At 39.5% G+C, this 25,835-nt stretch overlaps 1 protein-coding gene across 2 annotated transcripts; it reads right to left on the bottom strand.

Moving 5' to 3' along the window:
* Window positions 1–188: 188 nt before the first annotated feature.
* Window positions 189–24,549, bottom strand: ankrd22 (ankyrin repeat domain 22). Of its 2 annotated transcripts, none has more exons than XM_003224368.4 (6): window positions 24,169–24,539; window positions 8,393–8,584; window positions 6,832–6,939; window positions 4,892–4,969; window positions 2,157–2,255; window positions 189–591 (listed from the first exon to the last, which is right to left on the bottom strand). In XM_003224368.4, the coding sequence occupies exons 1-6, from the start codon at window positions 24,187–24,189 to the stop codon at window positions 514–516; spliced, it is 576 nt and encodes a 191-aa protein (XP_003224416.1). In that variant the 5' UTR covers window positions 24,190–24,539; the 3' UTR covers window positions 189–513. The 2 variants fall into 2 exon arrangements, with proteins under 2 accessions (XP_003224416.1, XP_062832263.1); XM_062976193.1 differs by lacking the exon at window positions 189–591 and adding an exon at window positions 598–1,141 and having other exon boundaries at window positions 24,169–24,549.
* Window positions 24,550–25,835: the final 1,286 nt, after the last annotated feature.

Genomic DNA, 25,835 nt, shown 5'->3' with positions numbered 1-25,835 from the left:
TTTATGTACTGTTCGTCTTTGTCAATTGTATAACAGCATTGAATGTTTGCCATATATGTACCTGAGTCCCCTCGGGGAGATAGAAATGAATATAAATAAAGTATATTACATTATTATTTCCAATATTGCTATTCTACATTTGAAAACCATATCAGATATCTTTTGTGACAAAGTGAAATGACATAGTGTACAAAAGATTACTTTATTGCTGAAATTGATTCTGCTTTTACAGATAAGGCATAACAAATAAATACTCTTACAGACATCATGTGTTGGGAGGGAAAATGGCAATGAAAATCATTAACACGTTCTACTATTCACAAAAGTGAACATGTTCTTTGAGTCAAATCCCGTCAGTGATCACTATAGAGCAGCATAATAAATGCAATATGTCTGTGTTGCATAAATATGCCATCGGCTCTAGAAATGAGCTCACATTAAAATGGGAATGCAAGGACACTTATTACAGTGAATTATCTAGTAGCCCCAGCCATGACAACACCCCACTACAGTCTAGGATTTCTTCTTTAAGATGGACTCTATGTTGGTAAACTTCAATCTTCTTGCTATGTCCAGTGGAGTTTCTTCTTCCTGATAAAGATAATTAAATGGTAAAACTTATTCCTTCTTGGTATTTCTTTCTTCAGTGAGTGACACATCGGACTGGGGATGGCTGGTTAAATAGATTCACCCAACTTTCATTTCACAACTGATCACAATTTGTGGCCAGAAATCAGAATATTTCTGAATGTGTGAAACATTCCATAAAAATGTATTTGACATGGTTCAATTGTGAATTATGTAGGAAAATGTGCACTAATACATTTAGTCAGTAAGTGTATGCACACAAAAATGCATACATTTGATGGAAAATACACAAATCCACATTTATGTTTATTAGGAGAAAAGCTCTCACTGAGTTAAGAGGTATGAATCTGTGAATCTCAAAAAGATCAAACCCAAGAGAGTTACTCTTCCAAGAAAATGCTGCATGTATTCCCTATTGGAATTATTTACATAGTTCCAAAGACTTGAAGGTATTTGAAGTGTGAATTGTGCACGAGACTGTTATTTTGAAATATACTCACTATGGCTAACTGGGTTTCAATGCAAATTCCAGGTAGATTCTTTGACCTAGAATCTAGGAAGGAAGCCAACAATCTCAGCCCTTTCTACACAGTCATTAGCACTTGAAGTTGATCTCTATTTATGAAGTCAGTATACAATAAGAATGAAAGGAACCAATTTTCATAATTATTTACCTTTTTAATTCATATCCTGCTTTTCTTCCAATATAGGAGACCAAGATGGCTCACAATATTAGATTCACTTTTCACTAGCATGGATTTGGGGAAGGGGGCTTGATGGAGAAGAGTAATACTATCTTCTTTAACATTAGTTGATCAATGACATTCCATAAGAAAGAAAGAATAAATTAATACATTTATTCCAAATGATACTGCTTGATACTACTGACATCTTAAAAGCATTCTCGTGGTATTTTGTTTTGTTAAACCATCTAGTTTGCTCATATTGCAAAAGAGTTTAGAGTTAAGAAATAGTATGCATCACTATGCATGCATTACTGATGGCAACTCAGAAGAACGTTTTCTCCCTCGCAAAGGTCCAAAGCATAGAATGATCCAGAGTTCTAGTTTTTCAGAGTCATAACTGTATCGATTTAAAGCTGTGTCTATCTTACTGTGGTGGTGCAATGGGTTAAACTTATCTGCTGCTGAACTGCTGACCTGAAGGGATGGGGTGAGCTCCTGCTGTTAGCCCCATCTCCTGCCAACCTAGCATTTCAAAAATATGCAAATGTGAGTAGATAAATAAGTACTGCTTCAGCGGGAAAAGGTAAAAAATACACTCCAAGCAATCACGCTGGCCACATGACCAGGAGGTAACAACACAGGCTCCTTGGCTTGAAAATGGAGAAGAGCATCTCCATTGATGAAATGACCACTGCCTCCAAAGCCGGAAATGAAAGGAGAACTCTTTGCTTTTGTCTGTGTTGTGTGTCTCATTGTATGTGATTGTAAATAAGGCATTGAATGTTTGCCTTTTCTGCTTTATATATACTGTAATCCTCTTTGAGTCCCTTTGGGGAGAAGGGCGGAATATAAATAAAGTGTATTATTATTATTTATTATTACCTTATCCTTTATGGACAGATCTGTTCCTGCTTCAACTAGTAAAGGGATGATGGACTGGTTCTTCATTTCACATGCATAGTGCAAGGCTGTTTTTCCTGACTAGAAAGAACAAGAACACACACTGTTAAGTTGCAACAGATTTACAATAATTTAGCTTGCTTCGTAAAAATGAAATTGAGCAGTTTCTCCAAATTGTTCCGCATAGTATAGGCAAAGGTACATTCAAACCTTAGTGTTGCTTTAAAGTAGGGTTGTTACTCAGTCAACTTATAACCTGCTCAATATATGGAGAATTTCAGAATTAGTTCTAGATTTCATATTTTCTTTGTGATTTCATGCAATGCCCTCATTTCCATACTAAAGCAATGGAGAGTATACAGATAAAGAGATATACTGATATAGGAATACAACTGTTCTTCATTCCTGAATTACTGGGAACCATGTACATTATTGCATAGTAACATTTCACATATAGGCTGGCAGATTCACAAAGGGATTTATAATGTGGTACCATCAGTATGCGGATGACACGTAACTCCATTTCTCAGAATCAGCTATGGCTTTGCAAATGCTGGACCTCTGCCTAGATGACAGAGACCCTGTGGGCTGGTGATTCCAAGGCCCAGGTATTGGGTATGCTCTGACTGAGTATATTGAGGAAGGCTATGAGAAAGACTGCATTACGGGAACAGTTTTTGTGGACCTTACGGCAGCCTATGACACGTAGCAACATAGAAAAATCTGCATAAAGTCTACCATATCACCCGGGACTTTGACTTTACAAAAACTGTCCAGACCCTCCTGGAAAACCGCAGCTTCTATGTGGAGTTTCGGGGCCAGAAAAGCAGATGGAGGAGGCAAAAGAATGGTTTACCCCAAGGCAGCGTCCTTGCACCGACCTTATTCAACATCTTCACGAACGATCAGCCACAACCACCACTCACAAAGAGCTTTATATATGCTGATGACCTTGGCCTTACAACACAAGCGAAAGATTTTGAAACAGTTGAAAAGCAGCTCACTAATGCCTTGAAAGATCTCTCCAGCTACTACAAAGAGAACCACCTGAAGCCCAACCCTGCCAAGACACAAGTGTGTGCTTTCCACCTACGTAACCGTGAAGCCAACAGGAAACTGAAAGTTACTTGGGAAGGCCAAGAGCTCGAACACTGTTTCCATCCTAAATACCTTGGTGTCACCTTAGATCGAACACTAACATATAGGAAACACTGCATGAACACCAAGCACAAAGTAGCTGCACGCAACAACATCCTGCGGAAACTGACTGGCAGCGCATGGGGTGCAGACCCACAAGTAATAAGAACATCAGCCCTGGCCTTGTCTTTCTCAACTGCAGAGTATGCCTGTCCTGTTTGGCACAAGTCTGCCCATGCAAAGCAGGTGGACATAGCACTGAATGAAACATGCAGAATCATCACAGGATGCCTTAAACCTACACCTGTTGACAAACTCTACAAGTTAGCTGGCATTGCCCCTCCTAATGTGCGACGGGAAGTCACTGCTAACTACGAGAGAAAAAAGGTTGAACATTGTGAAAGCCACCCACTGCATGACTATCACCCTCCTCCCACCAGACTCAAATCAAGGAAGGGCTTCATGAGAACCACCACTCCTCTTGATGTTCCTCCAGCAGCAGCAAGGGTGTCTCTCTGGGCAGCTAAACCTGGCAATTCTAACTGGATGCCCCCCCCCCCAAGAGGGTCTTCCTCCAGGGGCAAACCAAGAATGGGCCACTTGGAAGTCCCTAAACAGACTGAGAAGCGGAGTGGGCAGATCTAAAGACAACTTGGCAAGGTGGCACTACCTGGAGGAATCCTCCACCTTGTGTGACTGTGGAGCAGAACAAACAACTCCGCATATGTATGCTTGCCCACAATGCCCTGCCTCATGTACGGAGGAGGAGTTGTTTAAAGCTACGGACAATGCGGTTGCTGTTGCCCGCTTTTGGTCCAAAACTATTTAGTTGCTTGTGATTTTCTTTTTTTCTCCCCATCATTTTGAAATGTATTTGTCGTGAAATGCTTTTGACACGAAATAAATAAATAAAAGGTATTGGGTAAACAGCCTATTCAAACTGGGGTTGCCCTTCCTTTGAAGGAGCTGTCATGTTGCATGTGAGTACTCTTAGATTCATATTTGTTATTGGTGGTCCAAGTGTACTCTGTGTGCTTAATGGCAGCTTTAACTAATGCCCCAGCTATGCCCTTTCCTAGACAGAGATAACCTAGCCACACTATTCCATGCACAAGTAATCTCCCAACACAACTGTAATGCACTTTATGTCAAGCTGTCTTTAATGGAGGAATAAAGACTTGAATCCAATTCTCCAATGAATAAAGAACCAGAACTCCTGGATATATGAATATGTATGATATACTGCAAAAACAGTAAGAAGAAAGCATTTGTTTTTGCAGTCAAGGTTTATATTCCAAATCCATGTATGTTTTCCCATTCCAGGTGAGATTATACATTGTCAAAAGAAGCTGAAGATTCCTACAGTATTACAGTAAAAGTTGAGGAAGTCATTGCATCCCTTTGTTAACCAGTACTTTAAATGTGCACCTTTCCAAACAGAAGATGCATTCAGAATAGGATTTCACTCAGCAGTGCAAATACTTTTCTGAAGCAGAACATACATATTGATGCCTGCCACTTTACGCAGTATATGGTAAAGTCTAGAAAATGGCACAAACTGTGCATTAAGGTCCACTTACATCATCAATAGCATTAACGTCTACACCGGCTCTAAGTAACAGCTTGATGAGGTTTTCATTCTGCTTACTTCTTGATACCTGGATATCAGATTGAGAGAGAAATGGAAGATTGTCAGGAAGACCAATCATACTATTTTGCAAAACAATAATACTGAAGATTTTTCTTCACAGAGTCAAACAAATGTGACATTACAGTAGAGTCTCACTTATCCAACATAAACGGGCCAGCAGAATGTTGGATAAGTGAATATGTTGGATAACAAGGAGGGATTAAGGAAAAGCCTATTAAACATCAAATTAGGTTATGATTTTACCAATTAAGCACCAAAACATCATGTTATACAACAAATTTGACAGAAAAAGTAGTTCAATATGCAGTAATGCTATGTAGTAATTACTGTATTTACGAATTTAGCACCAAAATATCACGATGTATTGAAAACATTGACTACAAAAATGCTTTGGATAATCCAGATGTTGGATAAACGAGTATTGGATAAGCGAGACTCTACTGTATTTCAGCACTTTGTGGGAAAGGAGGTACTTATTTTTTGATATTCACAATTTTTCCGGCACTGGATTATTCCAAGGCAAAAGGCACCTGCTTCAGGAATCTGATTTTCAGTCCTCAGCCCCTTTACAGAGGTGAACTCCTGGTACCCCATTTTTTGTGTATCAGCTTCTATTTTATTGATTTCTATCTAGTATAGTCAAACGCATGTTCAAAGGTATGTTTACCATCATGTACAAAAGTTCTTATCTAGAAGATGCTTCTATGTGCTATTTCCAAATACATTTCTGTAAGCTAGGGAGTTGTGATTGGCTATGCTAAATCATCACAGGTCAGAAAATATATGTCCCATTGTCACATGTGACAGTCCCTCTGGTCTTAAGTATATTAAAGTAGGTCCAGATATCAGAGAGATTCATCTTGATGTCCACTAATTCCATTCCTCACTTAAAATATAATGGTTATATGTTACTTTCTGTATCAATAAATTTGGAAGTGAGACAAATAGACTATTGTAAGGTTTAGACATTTAAGTCAAAGTAAAATTGTATCACAATAAAGAGGTGGCTGTAGCAGAGAGAGTTCTAAATTTCATCATCATAGAAAACATCTCAATTGAAGGAAGGATTGGAAGGCAAAATTTCTCAAAAATCTGTAAGTGTTCACATGGATAGTTAAATGTACACAAACTGTTTTATGAAAAAAAATATTTAAAATATTGTGCATGCATTACCTTTTGGAGGGTCACTCCAAAAGTAATGCACAACATTTTTAATCCAAATTTTATCTACATCCTTGCTATTTCCTGAGGGCACAGACAAATCCTTCCCACTTCTATTCAATTTTTTTTAAGGAAGCCATGAGCCACCACCCATGATTTCTGACACCACACCATATGGAACTAGCTTCTAACAAAAATCGTTCTTTATTGTTACACTAATAAATCCCCTGTTAAACTATTTCAAAAATCTATTTTTGTCTTCTTTTTTAAATACTCAAAGGCCAGTCTCCATTTTCTAGCAATTTTTTCTTTGTTTCCTCCCCTTATGCCATTGGAGATCACTGCCATTTGGATATACTTTACTACTTTTTTTTCTCCAATCCTTAATAAGTAATTCTTTTTACTCCTTCCAAGATTTTTCTATAATGATTCTCACTGCCACATAACTATACTATACTATGATATGAAAGCTGTTACTATCACTCATCCATCAGTCAACTAGCCCATGTGAGAAAGTGACATTTTGTTCCTAGAGCATGTACTGTACAAATAGCAAAGACATAGAAAAAAATGGATTTTTTTAAATGTGCATTACTTTTGGAGTGACCCTCCAAAGTTCAAACTGTTTCTGGTCCCAAGCCTTTTTGATAAGGGATAGTCCATTTATATAAATATGCAGTGTTCATGTCTATTTTTCAGAGAACTTACCATGAGGAGATATCCAATAAGCATAACAGGCATTAAGATGATAATAAGCAAGTAGTCAATGAAGCCAAACCGTTTTTTGACAGCATAATGCAAACACGTTCGTTGTTTCTTAAAGGAAAAAAAGAGCAGTTTCATTATTTTATTATTTAACATGCAAAACAAACAGAATAATTTATACAGATTTTCACCATTTCTCCATAGCACAATGTGGTCATGGGCAGCCCTATAGCCAGAAAAAAATTGGAAGGGGTTGAAACTTTTCTTCTGAGATGACTTTCAGTCTGTGTCTCCTAATCTGGCACAGATCTCAACAAGGCCCTGAAATAATAATTATGCAAAGGTTCTTCATAGGTAACAGACCCTTAATAATTGCTCCGTCTTTAAGCTTGTTCTTGTTGGCCACAAAGGATAATGGTTTCCACAACTGGCAGAAGTTTATTTCTGTTGTCTTCTGCTTTATCATGATGATGGTTTCAATCAAGATGCTCTCCACTGTGAATTAGCAAGAAGTTTTCAGCCAAGCATAATCGTTCTGATGGTACTTTGCTTTTTGGTGTCCATTGAAGACTTCTATTGCATTTTTCCATTGCAATGCACCAAGCTTCCAATGACCACCATTACCTCCAAACACCACACCATACTTACAGAGCACACCTTGTGCATGAAATGAGTAGGCAACCAGGGAAATCTGTTGAACCATTTGGGTTGAAATCTTAGATAGCTCTACAGTAGAGTCTCACTTATCCAACCTTCACTCATCCATAAAAAGTTCAGTCCTGTGAAGGTATTATCCAATGCAGTCTGCCTTTACAGGACTGACTTTTTAAGGATTTAACTTCTGACAATGTTGTTACTGTAAGTTCATTTTATGCAATTCTATCTTTATTTCTAGTCAAATTTTAGTAGTCAATGTTTTTATAGTCAATGTTTTCAATACAATGCAATGTTTTGGTGCTAAATTCGTAAATACAGTAATTACTACATAACGTTACCATGTATTGAACTGTGTAATGAACTGCTTTTTCTGTTGCTTTGTTGTAAAACATGATGTTTTTGTGCTTAATTTATAAAATCATAATGTAATTTGATGTTTAATAGGCTTTTCCTGAATCCCTCCTTATTATCCAACATTTCGGCATATCCAGCGTTCTGTCGGCCTGTTTATTTTGGATAAGTGAGACTCTACTGTACTTATCCACAGGAAATACATATCCTGGCAATGGAATCTGTTAATTTTTCATTAATTGAGCTTTCACGTGGTCATCAGAAACAGTCTTGTTCACACAAAGGTCTAACAATGACACAGCATCTTCTCTTTGCTCCTGTTCCATGGTTTCTTTGCAGGGCTTGGATTAGATGAACCACTGGGAGATGTGACAGTTTCCACAGTTTCCTCAGTTTTCCCCTGTGTGCCTTAGGCTTTGCCTGCTGGCTACCACATTTTGTTAAAAGCCTTACTTTTGTGAGCGAATGTTCCCTCTTCCCTGCTATATACAAATCATATTTTGAATTTGGTAACATAGAAGATCTTCTCATTTCTGTGGTTGCTGTTTCTCCTCACCTTATTTCTGATGTTGACATCTGCATTCATTTTTAGAAGGTAACTCACTATTCTGTTGTGCCCCTGTTTGCAAGCACAAATTAATGGTGTATCTCCACCAAAACTGTCCTGGACGTTCAGATTATTGATGTCTTCTTCCAGCAGAAGTTGGACTTCATTCAAATCATTACGATAAGCTGCGTGACAAATGGGCTGAGGATGAAAAGAAAAGTAATAGAGTATAGGTTAATGAAGTTCTCTGGACATAACAAATTATCCAAATAGTCATAGATTTGTGTCAGTAGTCAGCCAATTCCTTCTCGGGAAGTTCTTAATTTTCAGAAACTTGTTCACTGTTTCACTATTTCATGCTGCTTATGATTCTTCATAAACATGCAATACTTTTGAACCTGGCTCAACACACAGCAAGTTCAGTAGAAATTTGGGAACAATCAAATTAAAACTTTACTATGATATGAAAGCTGTTACTATCACTCATCCATCAGTCAACTAGCCCATGTGAGAAAATATTTAAAGAAAATGTATATGTATGTGAATCCTCACGTTGGGCCCCTGGTGATACAGCAGGTTAAACTGCTGAGCTGCTGAATTTGCTGACCGAAAGGTTGGTGGTTCGAATCCGGATAGCGGGGTGAGCTCCCACTATTAGGCTCTGCTTCTATCAATCTAGCAGTTCAAAAAAATGCAAATGTAAGTAGATCAATAGGTACAGCTATGGTGGGAAGGTAACGGCACTCCATGCAGTCATGCTAGCCACATGACCTTGGAGGTGTCTGTGGACAACGCCGACTCTTCAGCTTAGAAATGGAGATGAGCACCAACCCCCAGAGTCAGACACAACTAGACTTGACATCAGGGGAAAACCTTTACCTTTACTTATCTTCATGTTGTCTGTCCATATATGAAAACCCCATGAATTTCATAGGATTTGCTCAGCAAGGAATTTTCAGAGATGGTTTTTATAGTTCTTTCCTCTGAGATATAACCTACAGCATCTAATATTCTTTGGTGGTCTCCCATCCAAATACAAAGCAGGGCTGACCTAGCTTAGCTTCCAAACTCAGATAGGATCTGTTGCCTTTAGAATACACCCCTATTTATAAATATTTTCACTCTTAAGAAAATTATGAGAATACAATGCATATACAAATAACATTTTTGTTAATATCCTAAAACTTAACAGTGGTTCAATTATGTTTGGGTACTTATTGTACAATGGAGAGAGATGAATCCAATAATATACGTAACAAAATTTGAATTTTTTTCTGTTCCAGGTTTGAAAGTGTTATTCCCTGTTTAATTGTGCAATACTTACTTTGAAAGTAGTTGTTATACTCCAGAAATTTCATTTTTGTGGGTGCCGTTTTAAACCTTTCAATGTCCCATTTTAAACTTTGCATATGCCATTTTTAACTGTTTTTGCAGTTTAATAAACGTTCTACATGTTTTTATGGCTAAATCAATTCGGAAATGACGTTTATAACCCAAGAACAAAAACTATGTTACATAGTGTAATCCAAGGCTGAAACTACACCTTTCCATATACATAGTCAGTATGACGCCATATTTGTAGGGGATATATTCCAAGATTTTTGGGGGGGCAAAAGCACATTATAGAATCGTTGGAAATAACAAGCTTCTCCAAGCCTTCTCTAGTAATGTTTATGTTTGATCCTGTTGCTTACTGTGTCCTATATGTATGTTCAGCTTACTTTACTCCATGGTTCCTGAGAAGATATAAAAGGAGCTTCAGACCACATGATAACTGCAAACTACTTCAGACCTTGGAGAATTATCTCAAACATATCTGAAACTGAATTGATAAGTTTTGTACCTGTGTATGCTGAACACACGAAGGTTGTGAGTAAACCAAATATGTTATTTTTTTTATCAAAGTCTACTTCATTTTTGTCTCCTGAGTGCATGATATAAAACAAGTTGCTTTATGGGAATATATATATATATATATCTATATATATAAAAGAGGGATGGCATCACGGCAATTCACAAAACAACAAATCTACAGGCCCCCCAACCTCAAAATTTGACAACACAACCCATCATCCACGCCTCAAGGTTGATACAACAAAAAGAAAAGAAAAATAAAGTCCTAATTAGAGGGAGAGCAATAAAAAAATTTATCCAATTGCTGCCAGTTTAGAGGGCTAATCTCTGCCCACTTGGTTGCCTAGCAACCAAGGGACAGCCAGGTTTCAGTTAGGGGACAGGCAGATTTAGGCCTCACTTAGACTTCTTCCACAGATTATCTAATTTGCACTGGATTATATGGCAGTGTAGACTCAAGGCCCTTCCACACAGCTATATAACCCATTTATAATCTTATATTATCTGCTTTGCACTGGATTATTTTGACTCCACACTACCATATAATCCACTTCAGAGTGCATTTTATACAGCTGTGAAGAAGGGGCCTCAGATAATCCAGTTCTGAGCAGATAATATAAGATTAGAAATATACAGTAGAGTCTCACTTATCCAACGTAAACAGGCCGGCAGGATAAGTGAATATGTTGGATAATAAGAAGGGATTCAGGAAAAGCCAATTAAACATCAAATTAGGTAATCGTTATACAAATTAAGCACCAAAACATCATATTATATAACAAATTTGACAGAAAAAGTAGTTCCATGCGCAGTAATGCTATGTAGTATTTACAGTAGAGTCTCACTTATCCAACACTCGCTTATCCAACGTTCTGGATTATCCAACGCATTTTTGTAGTCAATGCTTTCAATATATCGTGATATTTTGGTGCTAAATTCATAAATACAGTAATTACTATATAGCATTACTGTGTACTGAACTAGTTTTTCTGACAAATTTGTTGTCTAACATGATGTTTTGGTGCTTAATTTGTAAAATCATAACTTAATTTGATGTTTAATAGGGTTATCCTTAATTCCTCATTATCCAACATATTCACTTATCCAACGTTCTGCCGTCCCGTTTATGTTGGATAAGTGAGACTCTACTGTACTGTATTTACAAATTTACCACTAAAATATCACAATGAATTTAAAACACTGACTACAAAAGCATTGATTATGAAAAGGCAGACTGCGTTGGATAATCCAGAACAATGTATAAGCAAATGTTGGATAAGTGAGATTCTTCTTTAATATGAAATAATTACTGGGATAGAATAATGCAGAACAATATAATCTCTAAAACCAGGACAGTAAATAAACAGGGGAATTCCACACAGGAAACAATCAGGGCCAGCTAACACCTCCCAACAAAATATTCCCATCATCAAAGTCTGGCAAATCCTGTTTTCTCAGGGCCACAGACAGTAGAAGCACATAAAATATCACAAACAACATCACTCTGAAAACAAGGGTATTCCAGACAGGAAACAATCAGGGCCAGCTAACACCTCCCAACAAAGTATTCCCATCATCAAAGTCTGGAAAATCCTCTGTTTTCTCAGGGCTACAGACAGTAGAAGCACATAAAATATCACAAACAACACCACTCTGAAAACAAGGGAATTCCAGACAGGAAACAATCAGGGCCAGCTAACACCTCCCAACAAAAAATTCACTCAGGGAGGAAACAGCCAGGCTTTAAAGCTGCAAGGCCATTACATCCTAATCATTTTTCCTAATTGCAGCATTCATACTTGCCTCCAACAAACAAAAAAAAACCAATCAGAACTATTGTATATTCACAACCTTTAGGAAATAATATCCCCTGATGGCGCAGCATGTTAAAGCGCTGAGCTGCTGAACTTCTGGACTGAAAGGCCACAGGTTTGAATTGGGGGAGCGGAGAGAGCCCCCACTGTTAGCTCCAGCTTCTGCCAACCCAGAAGTTCGAAAACATGCAAATGTGAGTGCATCAATAGGTACTGCTCTGGCGGGAAGGTAACGCCACTCCATGTAGTCATCCCACATGACCTTGGAGGAGTCTACGGACAACGCCGGCTCTTCGGCTTAGAAATGGAGATGAGCACCAACCTCCAGAGTAAGACATGACTGGACTTAATGTCTGGGGAAAACCTTTACCCTTGACCTTAACTACCACCAATTCCTCAATACTTTATTTCCCATACCACCATACTTCGCCACAGCAACGCATGGCCGGGCACAGCTAGTATATATATATAGGGCACCGGGAAACACTCCTGAAGCACTGCTGTTTTTTATGCTCTGGTAAAATCTGTTTTCCTGACAGATCAGAGATAACAAGTTATTCAGTCTAACAACTGAAACCATTGCCTAGCATAATTACATCTGGTTGTATAACGCAAGAGAAGATTCTACTCTAAAGGGTTTTTGGCTCTTCTCTGAAAGGCCATACTTTTCTTTAAAAGTTATGATCTCCAAAAGGTGCTTTCCAAAAAGGAATAGCTGTGGAAGACTTAGACAGGCCCACAAACATTTGGTGAAGATGGGCAAATATTTGGTTGGGGATGGGTAAGTGAAACTGTGCATATCGAATCTGTTGATAAGGGGATCATACTCTGTGTTTATAGATATACACAAATATGATAATATGAATTAATCACATATCTTGGGTGCTTTAGGGACACTTGTTTTTTTCTTACTTTCTTTTTAGAACCAGAGCTTCCTTATGTATGAAGTCAAAACAGAAGAGAAGCACTATTAATGCATTTGCAATTTAAATCCACTAGATGGTGCTAGTAGATTAGTTAAAATCTAAAAGCCTATGCCGTCACAGCTGATTGTGGGATTTCAAAAACAAAAATGCAAATTTGCTTCTTTTTGGAACTTCTTTTTAGATGTGTTTCCCAGAGCAAAAATAGAAAAACATTGAGATTTATGTGCTTTAGTACAATGCAACTAAGGGTGGTGGTCCACAGATTATTGACAGTACTTAGGCATTCCATCATAGCTCAAAGATGATGGCACTCCAAGTGCAGTGTCTTGGGGGTGTGTCCGTAGGTGACTGTAGAGCCCTATTCTTGACCGCATGTTCTTCCACAGTGAGGACATCGGTTTCCAGGTGGAAGATGGTCCTGATCAGAGTTGGCTTAATGCGCCTTCCTCTTCGCATATTTCTTCTTTAAGCCCTCCGTTCATGCCTCTTCGAATTCTGCAGCACTGCTGGTCACAGCTGACCTCCAGTTAGAGTGCTCAAGGGCCAGGGCTTCCCAGTTCTTAGTGTCTATGCCACAGTTTTTAAGATTGGCTTTAAGCCCATCTTTAAATCTCTTTTCCTGTCCACCAGCATTACGTTTCCCTTTCTTGAGTTGGGAGTATAGTAACTGCTTTGGAAGGTGATGACCAGGCATTCCGACAACGTGGCCAGACCAGCGGAGTTGATGGCGTAGGAGCATTGCTTCAATGCTGATTGTCTTTGTTTCTTCCAGCATGCTGACATTTGTCCACTTGTCTTCCCAAGAGATTTGTAGGATTTTCCGGAGGCAACGCTGGTTGAATCGTTCCAGGAGTTGAGTGTGAAGTCTGTAGATTGCCAGTTCTCTCCCCTCTCCCATCATTTAGCAGAAGAAGCACTATTTACTTTTCATAAATATTACTAGGCCTTTTGGGGTTTAGCAACAGAAAGAAAACACTGGAAATCCACTGGAACAAAGAGTACATGTGACCAGGTGAATTGGATTCAAAGCTACTGGAAGCCTCCTTTGAAGCACATTCCAATGCTTCTGGACACCTGGAATAAAATTTGGAAATCAAAACAGCTGGGGAGATACCTAAGGGTAATATGACTCTCTCCCACAAACTTCATCCATTTCTGCCACTTGCATTGTCTGGTGGCTTTTTTAAAAATATATATATATCTGCATACAAATTAACATTCAGATCTGGTTTACAAAATTTATTTTCTTTCAAAATGCATATTTATATGTATCGTTTTCATAAATACGATGGACTGCAAAATGAATTCAAAGTGATGGAATGCTTAGGATGTGGTAAAGCAAGTGGATTTTTTATTGTGTCAAAAGCAACTTGAGAACATACTGCAAGTTGCTTCTGGTGTGAGAGAATTGGCCGTCTACAGAGACATTGCCCAGGGGACGCCTAGATGTGTTACCATCCTGCTGGGAGGCTTCTCTTATGCCCCCACAAGCTAGAACTGGCAGACAGGAGCTCACCCTGTCTCACAGATTTGAACCGGCAACTTTCAGGTCAGCAACCTAACCTTCAGGTCAGCAGTCCAACTGGCCCAAGGGTTTAAACCATTGTGCCACTGCAGCTCTACTAAGCAAGTGGGCCGGGCTGTGGAGCAGGCTGTTGAACAACCAGCTGCAACAAATCACTCTGACCAAGAGGTCATGAGTTCGAGGCCAGCTCGGAGCCCCGTGTTTGTCTTGTCTTTGTTCTATGTTAAGGCATTGAATGTTTGCCTTATATGTGTACAATGTGATCTGCCCTGAGTCCCCTTCGGGGTGAGAAGGGCGGAATATATATACTGTAAATAAATAAATAAATGACTAACGTCCAATGTAGACATTCGTGAGACAGAACCATGTTTTATATTATTGCTTCTAAGCAAAGTTGCTTTATTTTGTGTTATGGTTTTTCCCCCATAAAAAGTGTTTGTTCAAAGATGAAAAAAAAGGAAAGGTGTGCCTAAAAGCTGATCTGTTCTTTTAAGATTTTCATATAATTGGCTGTGCCTTTTCAAACAACCTTTTCACATTCTCAACTATATCAACAGGCATTTGCTCTAGTGGTCACTAGATGGCACTAAGGAGCCATACAGTATTTTTTTTAATACATTCAACATGGCATTCACAGCAGAGTGGATATTAATTATTGTATCTGCAAGATAATTAGTGAAAAAATCATGACAGGTGCAGAGGTTCTAGCTGTAATCCCCTATAAAGAAGATCACCTTCCTCAAAGCTCTCCTAATTCACACTGCTGAAGTTGTAAACTCTAGTCAAGCTTTAGATATATGTGTAGAGTAAATCTCTCTATCACACACAGACACACTTTTTGATGGGAAATATTTTTTCTCCCTCCAGTGGTAGAGAAAGCCTTTCAATGTCTCTAGCCTGTCATTCTGAGATTAATTTCTTCCATATGATTCAATCATAAACCCAGATAATTCATTGTTGCAAGTTCCCCATTAATGCCTGGGAGATGATGTGATGTCTTGGACATTTAGTATAAGATGCGGTGCAATGGGGTAAACTCTTGTGCCGGCTGAAATTCTGACCTGAAGGTTGCTGGTTCAAATCTGTGAGATGGGGTGAGCTCCTGTTGGTTAGCTCTAGCTTGTGGGGACATGAGAGAAGGCTCCCAGCAGGATGGTAACACATCTAGGCATCCCCTGGGCAACGTCTCTGTAGACAGCCAGTTCTCTCACACCAGAAGCAACTTGCAGTACGTTCTCAAGTCTATTCTGACACGATTTTTAAAAGTGTAAGATATTGTTGAATTTACTATATATACTACATGTTTCAAAAAGATGGGCCTGATTTCAACTTGTTGTATCTCTACAACCTCAAATCTCCCATGAATGAGAGTCTTACCACCTGAAAGGATGATGCATAGAGTTTCAAATGATTGCCACTTGATGCCTCTTCCAGCACACAAACAGCTGCTAGCCTCAGTCATTTGCAAGATGGCAACCCTCCTCAACATATTTTTTTTAGATTACTTTCTGGCTCAAAACGGTGAGTAAAACTCGCTAAACTGTTTGTAAATTTTTATGTAACTGTAACTTCTTGCCATTGTGAAATATTATTGTTGTTGTTGTTGTTTATTTGTTCAGTCGCTTCCAATTCTTTGTGACCTCATGGACCACCCCCAGCTCCTTCAAGGTCAAGCCAGTCACTTCTAGGATACCATCCATCCATCCATCTTGCACTGGTCGGCCCCTCTTCCTTTCTCCTTCCATTTTCCCCAGCATCATTCTCTTCTCTGAGCTTTCCTGGCTTCTTATTATGTGGCCAAAGTGAAATATACTGCTTTGAAATTGGGTCTGTCATTACAAAATGCCCTATATATTAAGGTAATTGGGTTATGTATGCACTATGTATTAGAGGTAATAAGGTAAGGAGCTGTGGAAGGGGGTAAAAGAATGGAATGTTAAGGGTGAGTGGTGATTGGTGGAATGTCTGAAATGATTTGAATAAGGTTGATGAATGACAAATGGAATGAAAGTTGATAGAATCAGAGAAAAAAGAAAGGAGTGAATGGAGGATTAGCATTCAGAGAGCCAGACATTCAGGTTTAAGAATTAACGAATGACATGTAAAAGTCCAAATTAAATAGGGGTGGAATGTGAGAGAGTACCGAGTTACAAACATCCAACTTACAAACAACTCATAGTTATGAGTGGGGATGAGACAAAAGAAAGTGACAGAAATCTGCTCCTTGGAAGCGAAATTCATTCCTGAAAGAGTTAACATGGGGAAAAGGTGTCTCCAGTGATACTTTATCACAAATCACGGGTTCTACGACAAGCCAATTTTTAAAAATCCAATTATTACAGGGACAGAAAGTGAGGTGAAATCTTTTGAAGAGGGACACAGACACCAAAACAAATTCCACAGGGGTATTAACTGTTCCTATAATATCCAAACCTCCCTCCCTCCCTCTCCCTCTCTCCCTCTCTCTCTCTCTCTCTCTGTATATATATATAGAGAGAGAGAGACACATACACACTTGAAAATGTACCTGTTCTGACTTACATACAAATTCAACTTAAGAACAAACCTACAGAACCCATCTTGTTCGTAACTTGGGGACTGCCTGTATTTAAAATATTTTAATCACTTGAGCTATTGTCTTATGTTCCACATCTGCTAATAAATATTGTTTTGATATTTATATGCTTTTGGTCTCCACAAATACTATATATGACAATGCTTGGATTCAGACATGAATATAGAGAGTTGTGTCTGATGGGAATATAAATTACATAATATTTCACACAGGTACTATCTAGGATGTCTCTACAGTAGTTAGCAACCAAGATAAGCGGACTTTACTTTGGTGGAAGAAAGTGGGGGCAGGGGAACACCCTCTTTCTTGGGTTGTTGTGCATTTTCCTGGCTGCATGGCCATACTCCGGAAGCATTCTCTCCTGACATTTCACCCACATCTATGGCAGGCATCCTCAGAGGTTTTGAGGTGTGTTGGAAACTAGGCAAGAGAGGTTTATATATCTGTGGAAGGTCCAGGGTGGAAGAAAGAACTCTTGTCTGTTTGAGGCAAGTGTGAATGTCGCAATTTGTCACCTTGATTAGCATTGAATAGCCTTGAAGCTTCAAAGCCTGGCTGCTTCTTGCCTGGGGGAATCCTTTGTTAGGAGGTGTTATCTGGCCCTGATTGTTTCTTGCCTGTGCAACACTCTGAAAACAGAGGAATTACAGACATGAATCAATCAGGGGCAGCTAACACCACCCAACAAAGGATTCCCCCAGGGAGGAATGAAGCTTGCAAGGCCATTAATGCTAATCAAGGTGATTAATTACAACATTCGAACTGGCCTCCAACAGGCAAGAGTTCTTTCTCCTATCCTGGATCTTCTACAGAGATATATAAACCTCTCTCTCTTAGCTTTCGGATATACCTCACAAACTTCTGAGGATGCCTGCCATACATGTGGGCAAACCGTCAGGAGAGAATGCTTCTGGAACATATCCATACAGCCTGTAAAATGTACAACAACCCAGTGATTCCGGCCATGAAAGCCTTCGACAACACCCTCTTTCTTACTGCTAATGGCAAACATTATGGACATTTTCACATTTAGTGGGAGCAGAGATTTAAACAGAACCTTACACCTAATGGGAAAATACGTGATAAGCCAACACAGGTGGTTTGGCTCTTCATCAGTGGAAGAGGATATATGTGCATTATTCTATTTAATATGGAGTCAGGTCCTGCTTTTCTCCAAAATTGGAGATGACAAAATTAAATCACCAAGGTGAATGAATTCAAGTAATTTGCACCAGAGACAGTGGAGTTTTGAAAGATGAAGTGGCTAAGTATTACATAAAGTAGACATCATTTGCCATGTTTTAGAAAACCATGAACAGCCCCATGTCAAATATGGCATGAGGATTTTTCAGCACACATTAATATCTAGCAGTAAGATTATCTCTGAATTCAAAATATAAACTAGAGTGTGAGAAGGACAGCCTTCTCAGGAAACCGTCCAGTTCCATGGGTGTTCGATAGCTGGTCAGCTGAACTTCTTTTGACCCTTAAAGGGACCACAAAATCACAATAGCCTCTTTTGGACACAGTTGTTGATACCTCCTGTAATGATTTGGAAGTAAACAATCTGCCATTCCAGAATCACTGTTTTCCTACCTGAACTAGAAAAGTGGGTCAATGAATTTCCTGCACCCTGAGATCCTTTGGGATAATCCTCTGGTTATCACATCAACTATGAAGGCATTCAACATAAGAGGAAAAAGCATGGTATCTCATTCCACTATCAGTATTATTATTAATTTTTTCTAAAGGGAAGGACATAATCTGCATCATTTTATGATTTTAAAAAAGACAGTGATTAGGAGGTCCAAGGTCCCTCATCCTCTCATGGGGGAAACACTACCAACATACTTCAGTAGTAGTGAGCATTGTCCCAACATCAAGATAAGTTATAATTAATCATTTCCAAATGCCTGTTTCCATGTCCATTTTTTCATAGAATCATAGAATCATAGAATAGTAGAGTTGGAAGAGACCTCATGGGCCATCCAGTCCAACCCCCTGCTAAGAAGCAGGAAATTGCATTCAAAGCACCCCCGACAGATGGCCATCCAGCCTCTGCTTAAAAGCCTCCAAAGAAGGAGCCTCCACCACAGTCCGGGGGGGAGAGTTTCACTGCCGAACAGCCCTCACAGTGAATCTCCTTTCCTGTAGTTTGAAGCCGTTGTTCCACGTCCTAGTCTGCAGGGAAGCAGAAAACAAGCTTACTCCCTCCTCCCTATGACTTCCCTTCACATATTTGTACATGGCTATCATGTCTCCTCTCAGCCTTCTCTTCTGCAGGCTAAACATGCCTAGTTCTTTAAGCCAATCCTCATAGGGCTTGTTCTCCAGACCCTTGATCATTTTAGTTGCCCTCCTCTGGACTCTTTCCAGCTTGTCAACATCTCCCTTCAATTGCGGTGCCCAGAATTGAACCACCTTTCCTGAAGGTGGTTAGAGAGAAGGTACATCTGATTTATTTGGAAAGGGCATTCCAGAACCTGGGGGGCCACCTTCGAAAAGGCCCTTTCCCCTCGTTCCCACCAGTCATGCTTGTGAGGGTTGTGGGACTGTGAGAAGGGCCTCCTTGGGTTCATAGGGGGAGACGTGGTCACAGAAATAGGCTGGACCCGAACCATAGAGGGCTTTATAGGTGATAACCTGCACTTTAAATTGGGCCCATGGAGTTGCTTTAACAAGGGAGTAGTATACTCCCTGTAGTCAGCTCCTGTTAGAAATTTGGCTGCTGCTCTTTGCACTAATTGCAGGTTCCGAACCGTCTTCATAGGCAGCCCCACATAGAGGCCATTGTAGTAAACCACCTGAGATCTAACTAAGGGATGGACCACTGTGACCAGATCAGACTTTTTGAGGTATGAGCGCAGTTGGCGCACAAGTTTTAATTGTGTGAAAGCTCTCCCAGCCACTGCCAACACCTGAGCTTCAAACATCAGCACTGAGTCCAGGAGAACACCCAAACTGTGTACCCGAGTCTTCAGGGGGAGTGTAGCCTCCGTTGAGCAAGTAACTACCCTATATTCCAATTGGCCCTGCAACTGGTCAAAAGGAAGTCTGTCTTGCCAGGGTTCAGTTTCAGTTTGTTAGCCCTCAGCACATCACAGCTGCCAAGAATTGGTTGAGGATTTGGCTTTAGGTTGACAAGAGTAATAGAGTTGTGTGTCATCTACAAACAGTTGGCACTGAACTTCAAAACTCTGGATGACCTCACCCAGCGGTTTCATGTAGTTGTTAAACAGCATGGGGGGAAAGGATCGAGTCTTGAAGGACTCCACAAGCCAATGTCCAGGGGTCTGAGCAGGCATCCCCCAGCACTATCTTCTGGGTCCAGCCCTCCAGGAATGAGCAGAGCCACTGCAAAACAGTCCCATCCCAGAGGTTCAAGCCAGAAGTATACCACAGTTGACAGTATTGAAAACCACTGAGAAATCCAAGAGAACCAACAGGGACACACTCCCCCTGTCTAGTTCTCTGAGAAGGTCATCCACCAAGGCAACCAAAGCCGTCTCTGTCCCATAACCAAGCCTGCGATGGTCTAGATAATCAGCTTCATCCAAGACTACCTGGAGTTGGGTGGCAACCACACATTCCAGAACCTTGCCCAAGAAGAGGAAGTTCAAAATAGGCCAATAGTTGTTAAGTAATATAGGATCAGGGGATGGATTTTTTAGGATGGGTTTAACAACTGCTGATTTGAAGCAGGATGGTATTTTTCCCTGTCCCAGTGAGTCATTGATGATCCTCAAGATCCAATTGGCCAAACCCCCTCTAGCTTGTTTAGTAAGCCAAGAAGAGCAAGGATCCGGAGTACATGTGGTCACACTCACTGTTCCAAGAATCTTGTCCATGTCCTTAGGCTGAACCAACTGAAACAAATTCCTCAAGGTAGAACAAGCAGGTGACCCTTACTTAGCAAAGTGATAAGAAGATGGACACCACAATATAGATTGAAGATGGTGATAACAGACAATGATGATGGTATTTTTTTATTCCATATACACACATAACTACACACATGGACCAAGTTTGCAAGATCTGATCCAGGGTATTGATGACAGCTATTAGAGGTGTCTCATTCATAAGGCCACCATATAGCAAAGCTGGCTGGATGACAAAATAGCAGCAGTGAAAACAACAAAATAGGCTGACAAAATAACTGTATTTTATTGATTCCATTTTGTGCAAGACTTTTATGCCTTTAAAAGCACTTAAAAGCAAAGCAAAATCCTAAAAATTATATTTATTCATCAGTGCCACATGCCAAAGAATACACTGGAAAAAGGATCTGTACAGAGTCTTATTATTCTAACCAATTGTGATTGTGGAACAGAAAATAATAGTTCAGTACTCTAGAGGCCACCTAATCTGGGTTAATACCCTTTCGTATGCAATTACTGTACTGTGCTAACTGCACAGTCCTAGAAAAAGTAATGTGTATACAAATCAAGGAACAGAAAATCACTGTTGCTCTCCAAGTCCATATGAAAAGGTTGTCAGAGAATATTGTTTTAAGCAGGTCTAGAGTTGGCCCAAAAAGCAGCAGCCAGACTGCTAACTGGGTCTGACTACAGAGAGCATACAACTCCCCTGTTGCAACAACTCCACTGGCTGCCAACGTATTTCCGAGTAAAATTTAAAGTGCTGGTTTTGACCTACAAAGTCCTAAATGGCTTGGAAACACTGCTCTAGGCAATTCCAGTCTAGAAAATTTCTTGGACAATTTCTTCACTGTCTCAAATGCAGCTGGTGGGGATGAGGGAGAGGGCCTTCTCAGTCGTGGCCCCCTGGCTCTGGAACTCCCTTCCGAGAGAAATCAGATTAGCTCCTACCATGGTCTCATTCTGAAAAGATTTTAAAATCTATTTTTTTCAAGCCACCTTTGATTAAGATGAACAATTGACTGAGTCCCATATCCTAGACTCCTCACTTTATCACTTGCCCATGTTATTAGAACTCCTAATATATTACACAACTATCATTTTATTCCTCAGCCCCCAAGATTGAATCACCATTGTGTCACCCTTGGCTACTGGATAGGCTTTTATTGTGTGATGTTGTGATTTTATAGTTCTGATGTATTCATTTGTTGTAATTGGAATGTATTTTATGTTGTTGTATTTTATTGTACATTGCTGGGCTTGGTCCCCATGTAAGCCGCCTCGGGGAGATGGGGTGGGATACAAGAATAAAGTTATTATTATATTATTGGATAACTGGTCTGGGTTATCTAAAAGACCGCATCTCTTTCTATGAACCTGGCAGACATCTATAATCTACTGGAGAGGGACTTCTCTCGGTCCCACCACCTGCTCAAGTGTGCTTGGTGGGAACACTGAAGAAGGCCTTTTTGGTGGCTGCTCCCAGACTGTGGAACTCCCTCCTAAGAGAGACCAAGATGGCCCCATCCCTGCTGGCCTTCTGCAAACAGGTGCTGGTCATGGACTGCAATAAAGTCTTGGTTGATTGATTGAAGAGGTCAAGACCTTTTTATGTCTACAGTCATGTAGGGAAGGGGAAGGAGCGGGCTTTGGTTAGGTTGGGTGCAATTGGGGGAATATGAGTTTTAAAGGCCATTTTAGTGTATTTACTGCATTTTAATTCTGTTTTCACCACACTGCTATTTAATTGTTTTTTAACTTCTATACTGAATCTTTTAAACTTGTTTAGTGTGGAGTGTTATCTGCTTTGAGTCCCCATAGAAGGAAAGGTGAGGTACAAGATAATCTGTAAACTCTTCCAGGAGTTTTTCTGAATGAACAGTGAAGTACAAATGTTGTGAATGTACTCAAAAGGGTTAACTGCCGATGTCATTAGACTTCACTTAAAATACAAGGTTACAATGAATTTTATGTCTACTTTTCCATATCTTTTACATTTTAATAAAAATGGGAGAATCGAACAGACAACATCAAGACTAGATTACCAAGTCAGAGGCTGAAATGGAATGCAGTCCAACAAGTTTGTAGGCTCATTTGTGTGCAAATACAACAGACCTGTCTTCTTCCTATTCACTTTTTAATAAGTGTTCACATTTTCACAAGTTGAGAATATGACTTTTTCAATTGAAGAACAGATCTTTCCTCCTTGAACAGTATAACAATGCATCCCAGAAACAGAATCACCAATAAACTATTATCTAAATTTTAAAATAAATGTATTCACTTGGGTCTTGGAACAAAATTTGCAGGCTGTCTTTACTCTTAAGACACCCTACTTTGGATCCAGACCTATCAACATTCAAACCACCTGAGTTCAGAATCAAAGTGGCTATTTTCAAATCAATGGAGATAATTTTGTGTGGAGTTGAACAACTATTTAAATACACAATTAACAGATATGTATTTTTGTTTTAAAAATATGGTACACATTATGGAACATGTGTGTTGTCGAGCATGGAACATGTTTCATTATCTCATAGGACAGCTTGCAGTTCTCCAAACACAGTTTTGACTGAGAGGCTTGATGATGGAAATAAAGAAAAAAAAAGTAATGTTCACCACTTTTGCTCCTTTCATTAACAAATATCTGGGAATGGAGGACTGTGATTGCCATAAGCCACAATGAACCTTCAAATAGTTTTTTCATAAGGTAAAGGTTTTCCCTTGACATTAAGTCCAGTCATGTCCAATGCTGGGGGTTGGTGCTCATCTCCATTTCTAAGTCAAAGAGCCGGCGTTGTCTGTAGACACAAGGTCATGTGGCTGGCATGACTGCATGAAGCACCGTTATCTTCCCGCCGGAGCAGTACCTATTGATCTACTCACATTTGCATGCTTTCAAACTGCTAGGTTGGCAGAAGCTGGGGCTAACAGCAGGTGCTCACTCCGTTCCCCGATTTTGAACCTGTGACCTTTTGGTCCGCAAGTTCAGCAGCTCAGCGCTATAGCAGGCTGTGCCATCAGGGGCCTCTTCATAGTCTCCATTTAATTCATAGTATGAAAATCTCTGTACTGCTCACACCCAATGTAGTAAGTTACATTTAAGATATGTTTTAGATCTGATAAAAAATTGAATCAGGTTTTAAATCATTTCAAGCAAGCCCATTTAATGTTTGAATATAAAAGACAGCAGTCTAGGAAATGGTTACATACCTGTGAATATAATATCCCCATCGTTTTCTCTTACTATTACTGGAATCCTTTCCTCCTGGTTGAAGCAGCAGGCACTTGACTTTCTATCACCCTTCAATTGGTTTAAACGTTGATTATAATATAAGCTGCAACGTCCCCTTTGAGCAAGAAAAAGACTCGGGGAATGTATGCTTTCAACAAGTACACCCTACGATTGCCATAAGTGCTTTCTTATTCAGGCAGGCAAAGAAATTGTATTTCAGAAGCCCAGCCCAGTGAGACAGAGGGGAGTGTCAATTTAGTAAAGGCTCACTACTTAATACAAGTTACAACAGAGAGAGGATTGACTCACACCATCAGTTTAGCAACCTACATTAGAGGTTCCTGGGAAGGAAGCTGTCGAAACAACAGCAGGGGTTGAATTAGGACTTATCCACTTTGTAAACGGTCTCTTTTGAAACAGACTGCCAATGTGAGAGAAGCTGTAAAACCAGAATTGGCAGAATCATTACATTACTCTTGTATAGTTTATTGGCAGCAATAGAACATAATACACATGGACAGCAAAACAATTTTTAAAAAATAACATACACACCCATTCACATACAACTGGCAATTAAAAACCATATAGTGACTTGCAAAAATATATTGGGCTGCCTTTACTGCCAGGTGTTTCACTTATAACTTTTTTCAACAAATTCAGATAGCTTTAATCAGGAAACAAGAATTGATCATAGCACACAATTGTTAGAACTGAAAACCTTTCTGTTACACATGATATACTGAACGCACAAAGCAGTTTAAATGTTTTTGCATTTTTTTCTGCTATTTGTCAACAACCCAAAACATTCTGCCGTCCTAGGCCTTACCTCACTCCTCGCATATCCCACATTTCTTATAGGAACAACTTTGCAGCTCATTTTAGTTTCCCAGCACATTTTCTCATTATCCCAAACTGCAAAACAATTCCATTTCCCAGCATCACCAGCTGCATAGCATATCCCATCATTCTGTGTTACAAAGTATATGACAGGAGAGCATAGCCTTACATCTTGACTGTACTTTCAAGTCTCCATTGACTAATGGAGGTTCCATGAATTCCATTGGGTTTTCTGATGCAAGGAATCCTTAAAGGTGGTTTTTCCAGTTCCTTCCTCTGAAACATACCCTACAGCACTTGGTATTCCTTGGCGGTCTTCCATCCAAGTAAAAACAAGGCCTGACCCCATTTAGCTTCCAAGATCAGACAGAATCTGGTGCCTTTAAGGAATTTAAGGCCTTTTTTTACTATGCTCAAAATTCCTAAGATTTTGTCAGCTTTAGAGTACCCTGTAGGCAAAATTTATTGGAACTTTTCAAACTGTTACGCTTGTAGTAAGTGAACTGCTAATCAACAGGAGCAACCAGATGTGCCAGTTTTTTTTAAAAAAAAATGGGAGCACCACCCTATATCAACATTAAATATTTTTTATTTAAATTAGGCTGAAAGATGTTGTTGATTGTATCTCCATGGTTTTAATTTTAAATGTAGATGTGAAGTATTGCTACTGAATGATGTAGAAACAATTTTGCCTTCAAGTCATTTATGAATCATAAAATCATAGAATCGAAGAGTTGGAAGAGAATTTGTGGGCCATCCAGTCCAACTTCATGCCTAGAAGCAGAAAAATTGCATTCAAAGCACCCCC

Source organism: Anolis carolinensis, chromosome 3, assembly GCF_035594765.1.
Source record: "Anolis carolinensis isolate JA03-04 chromosome 3, rAnoCar3.1.pri, whole genome shotgun sequence".
NCBI classification, from domain to species: domain Eukaryota; kingdom Metazoa; phylum Chordata; class Lepidosauria; order Squamata; family Dactyloidae; genus Anolis; species Anolis carolinensis.
The sequence above is the reverse complement of the archived record's forward strand: the minus strand, read 5'-3'. Positions and strand labels throughout refer to the sequence as shown.

Bases quoted from the DNA above. Each gene is read 5' to 3' on its own strand.
- ankrd22 (XM_003224368.4), bottom strand. From the start codon at position 24,189: ATGGGGATATTATATTCACAG. The intron at 4,970-6,831 runs GTAAGTTCTCTG...TCTGATATCCAG, and splicing joins TTATTGGATATCTCCTCATG to GTATCAAGAAGTAAGCAGAA. The intron at 592-2,156 runs GTAATAATAAAT...TATCTTTATCAG, and splicing joins ATCTGTCCATAAAGGATAAG to GAAGAAGAAACTCCACTGGA.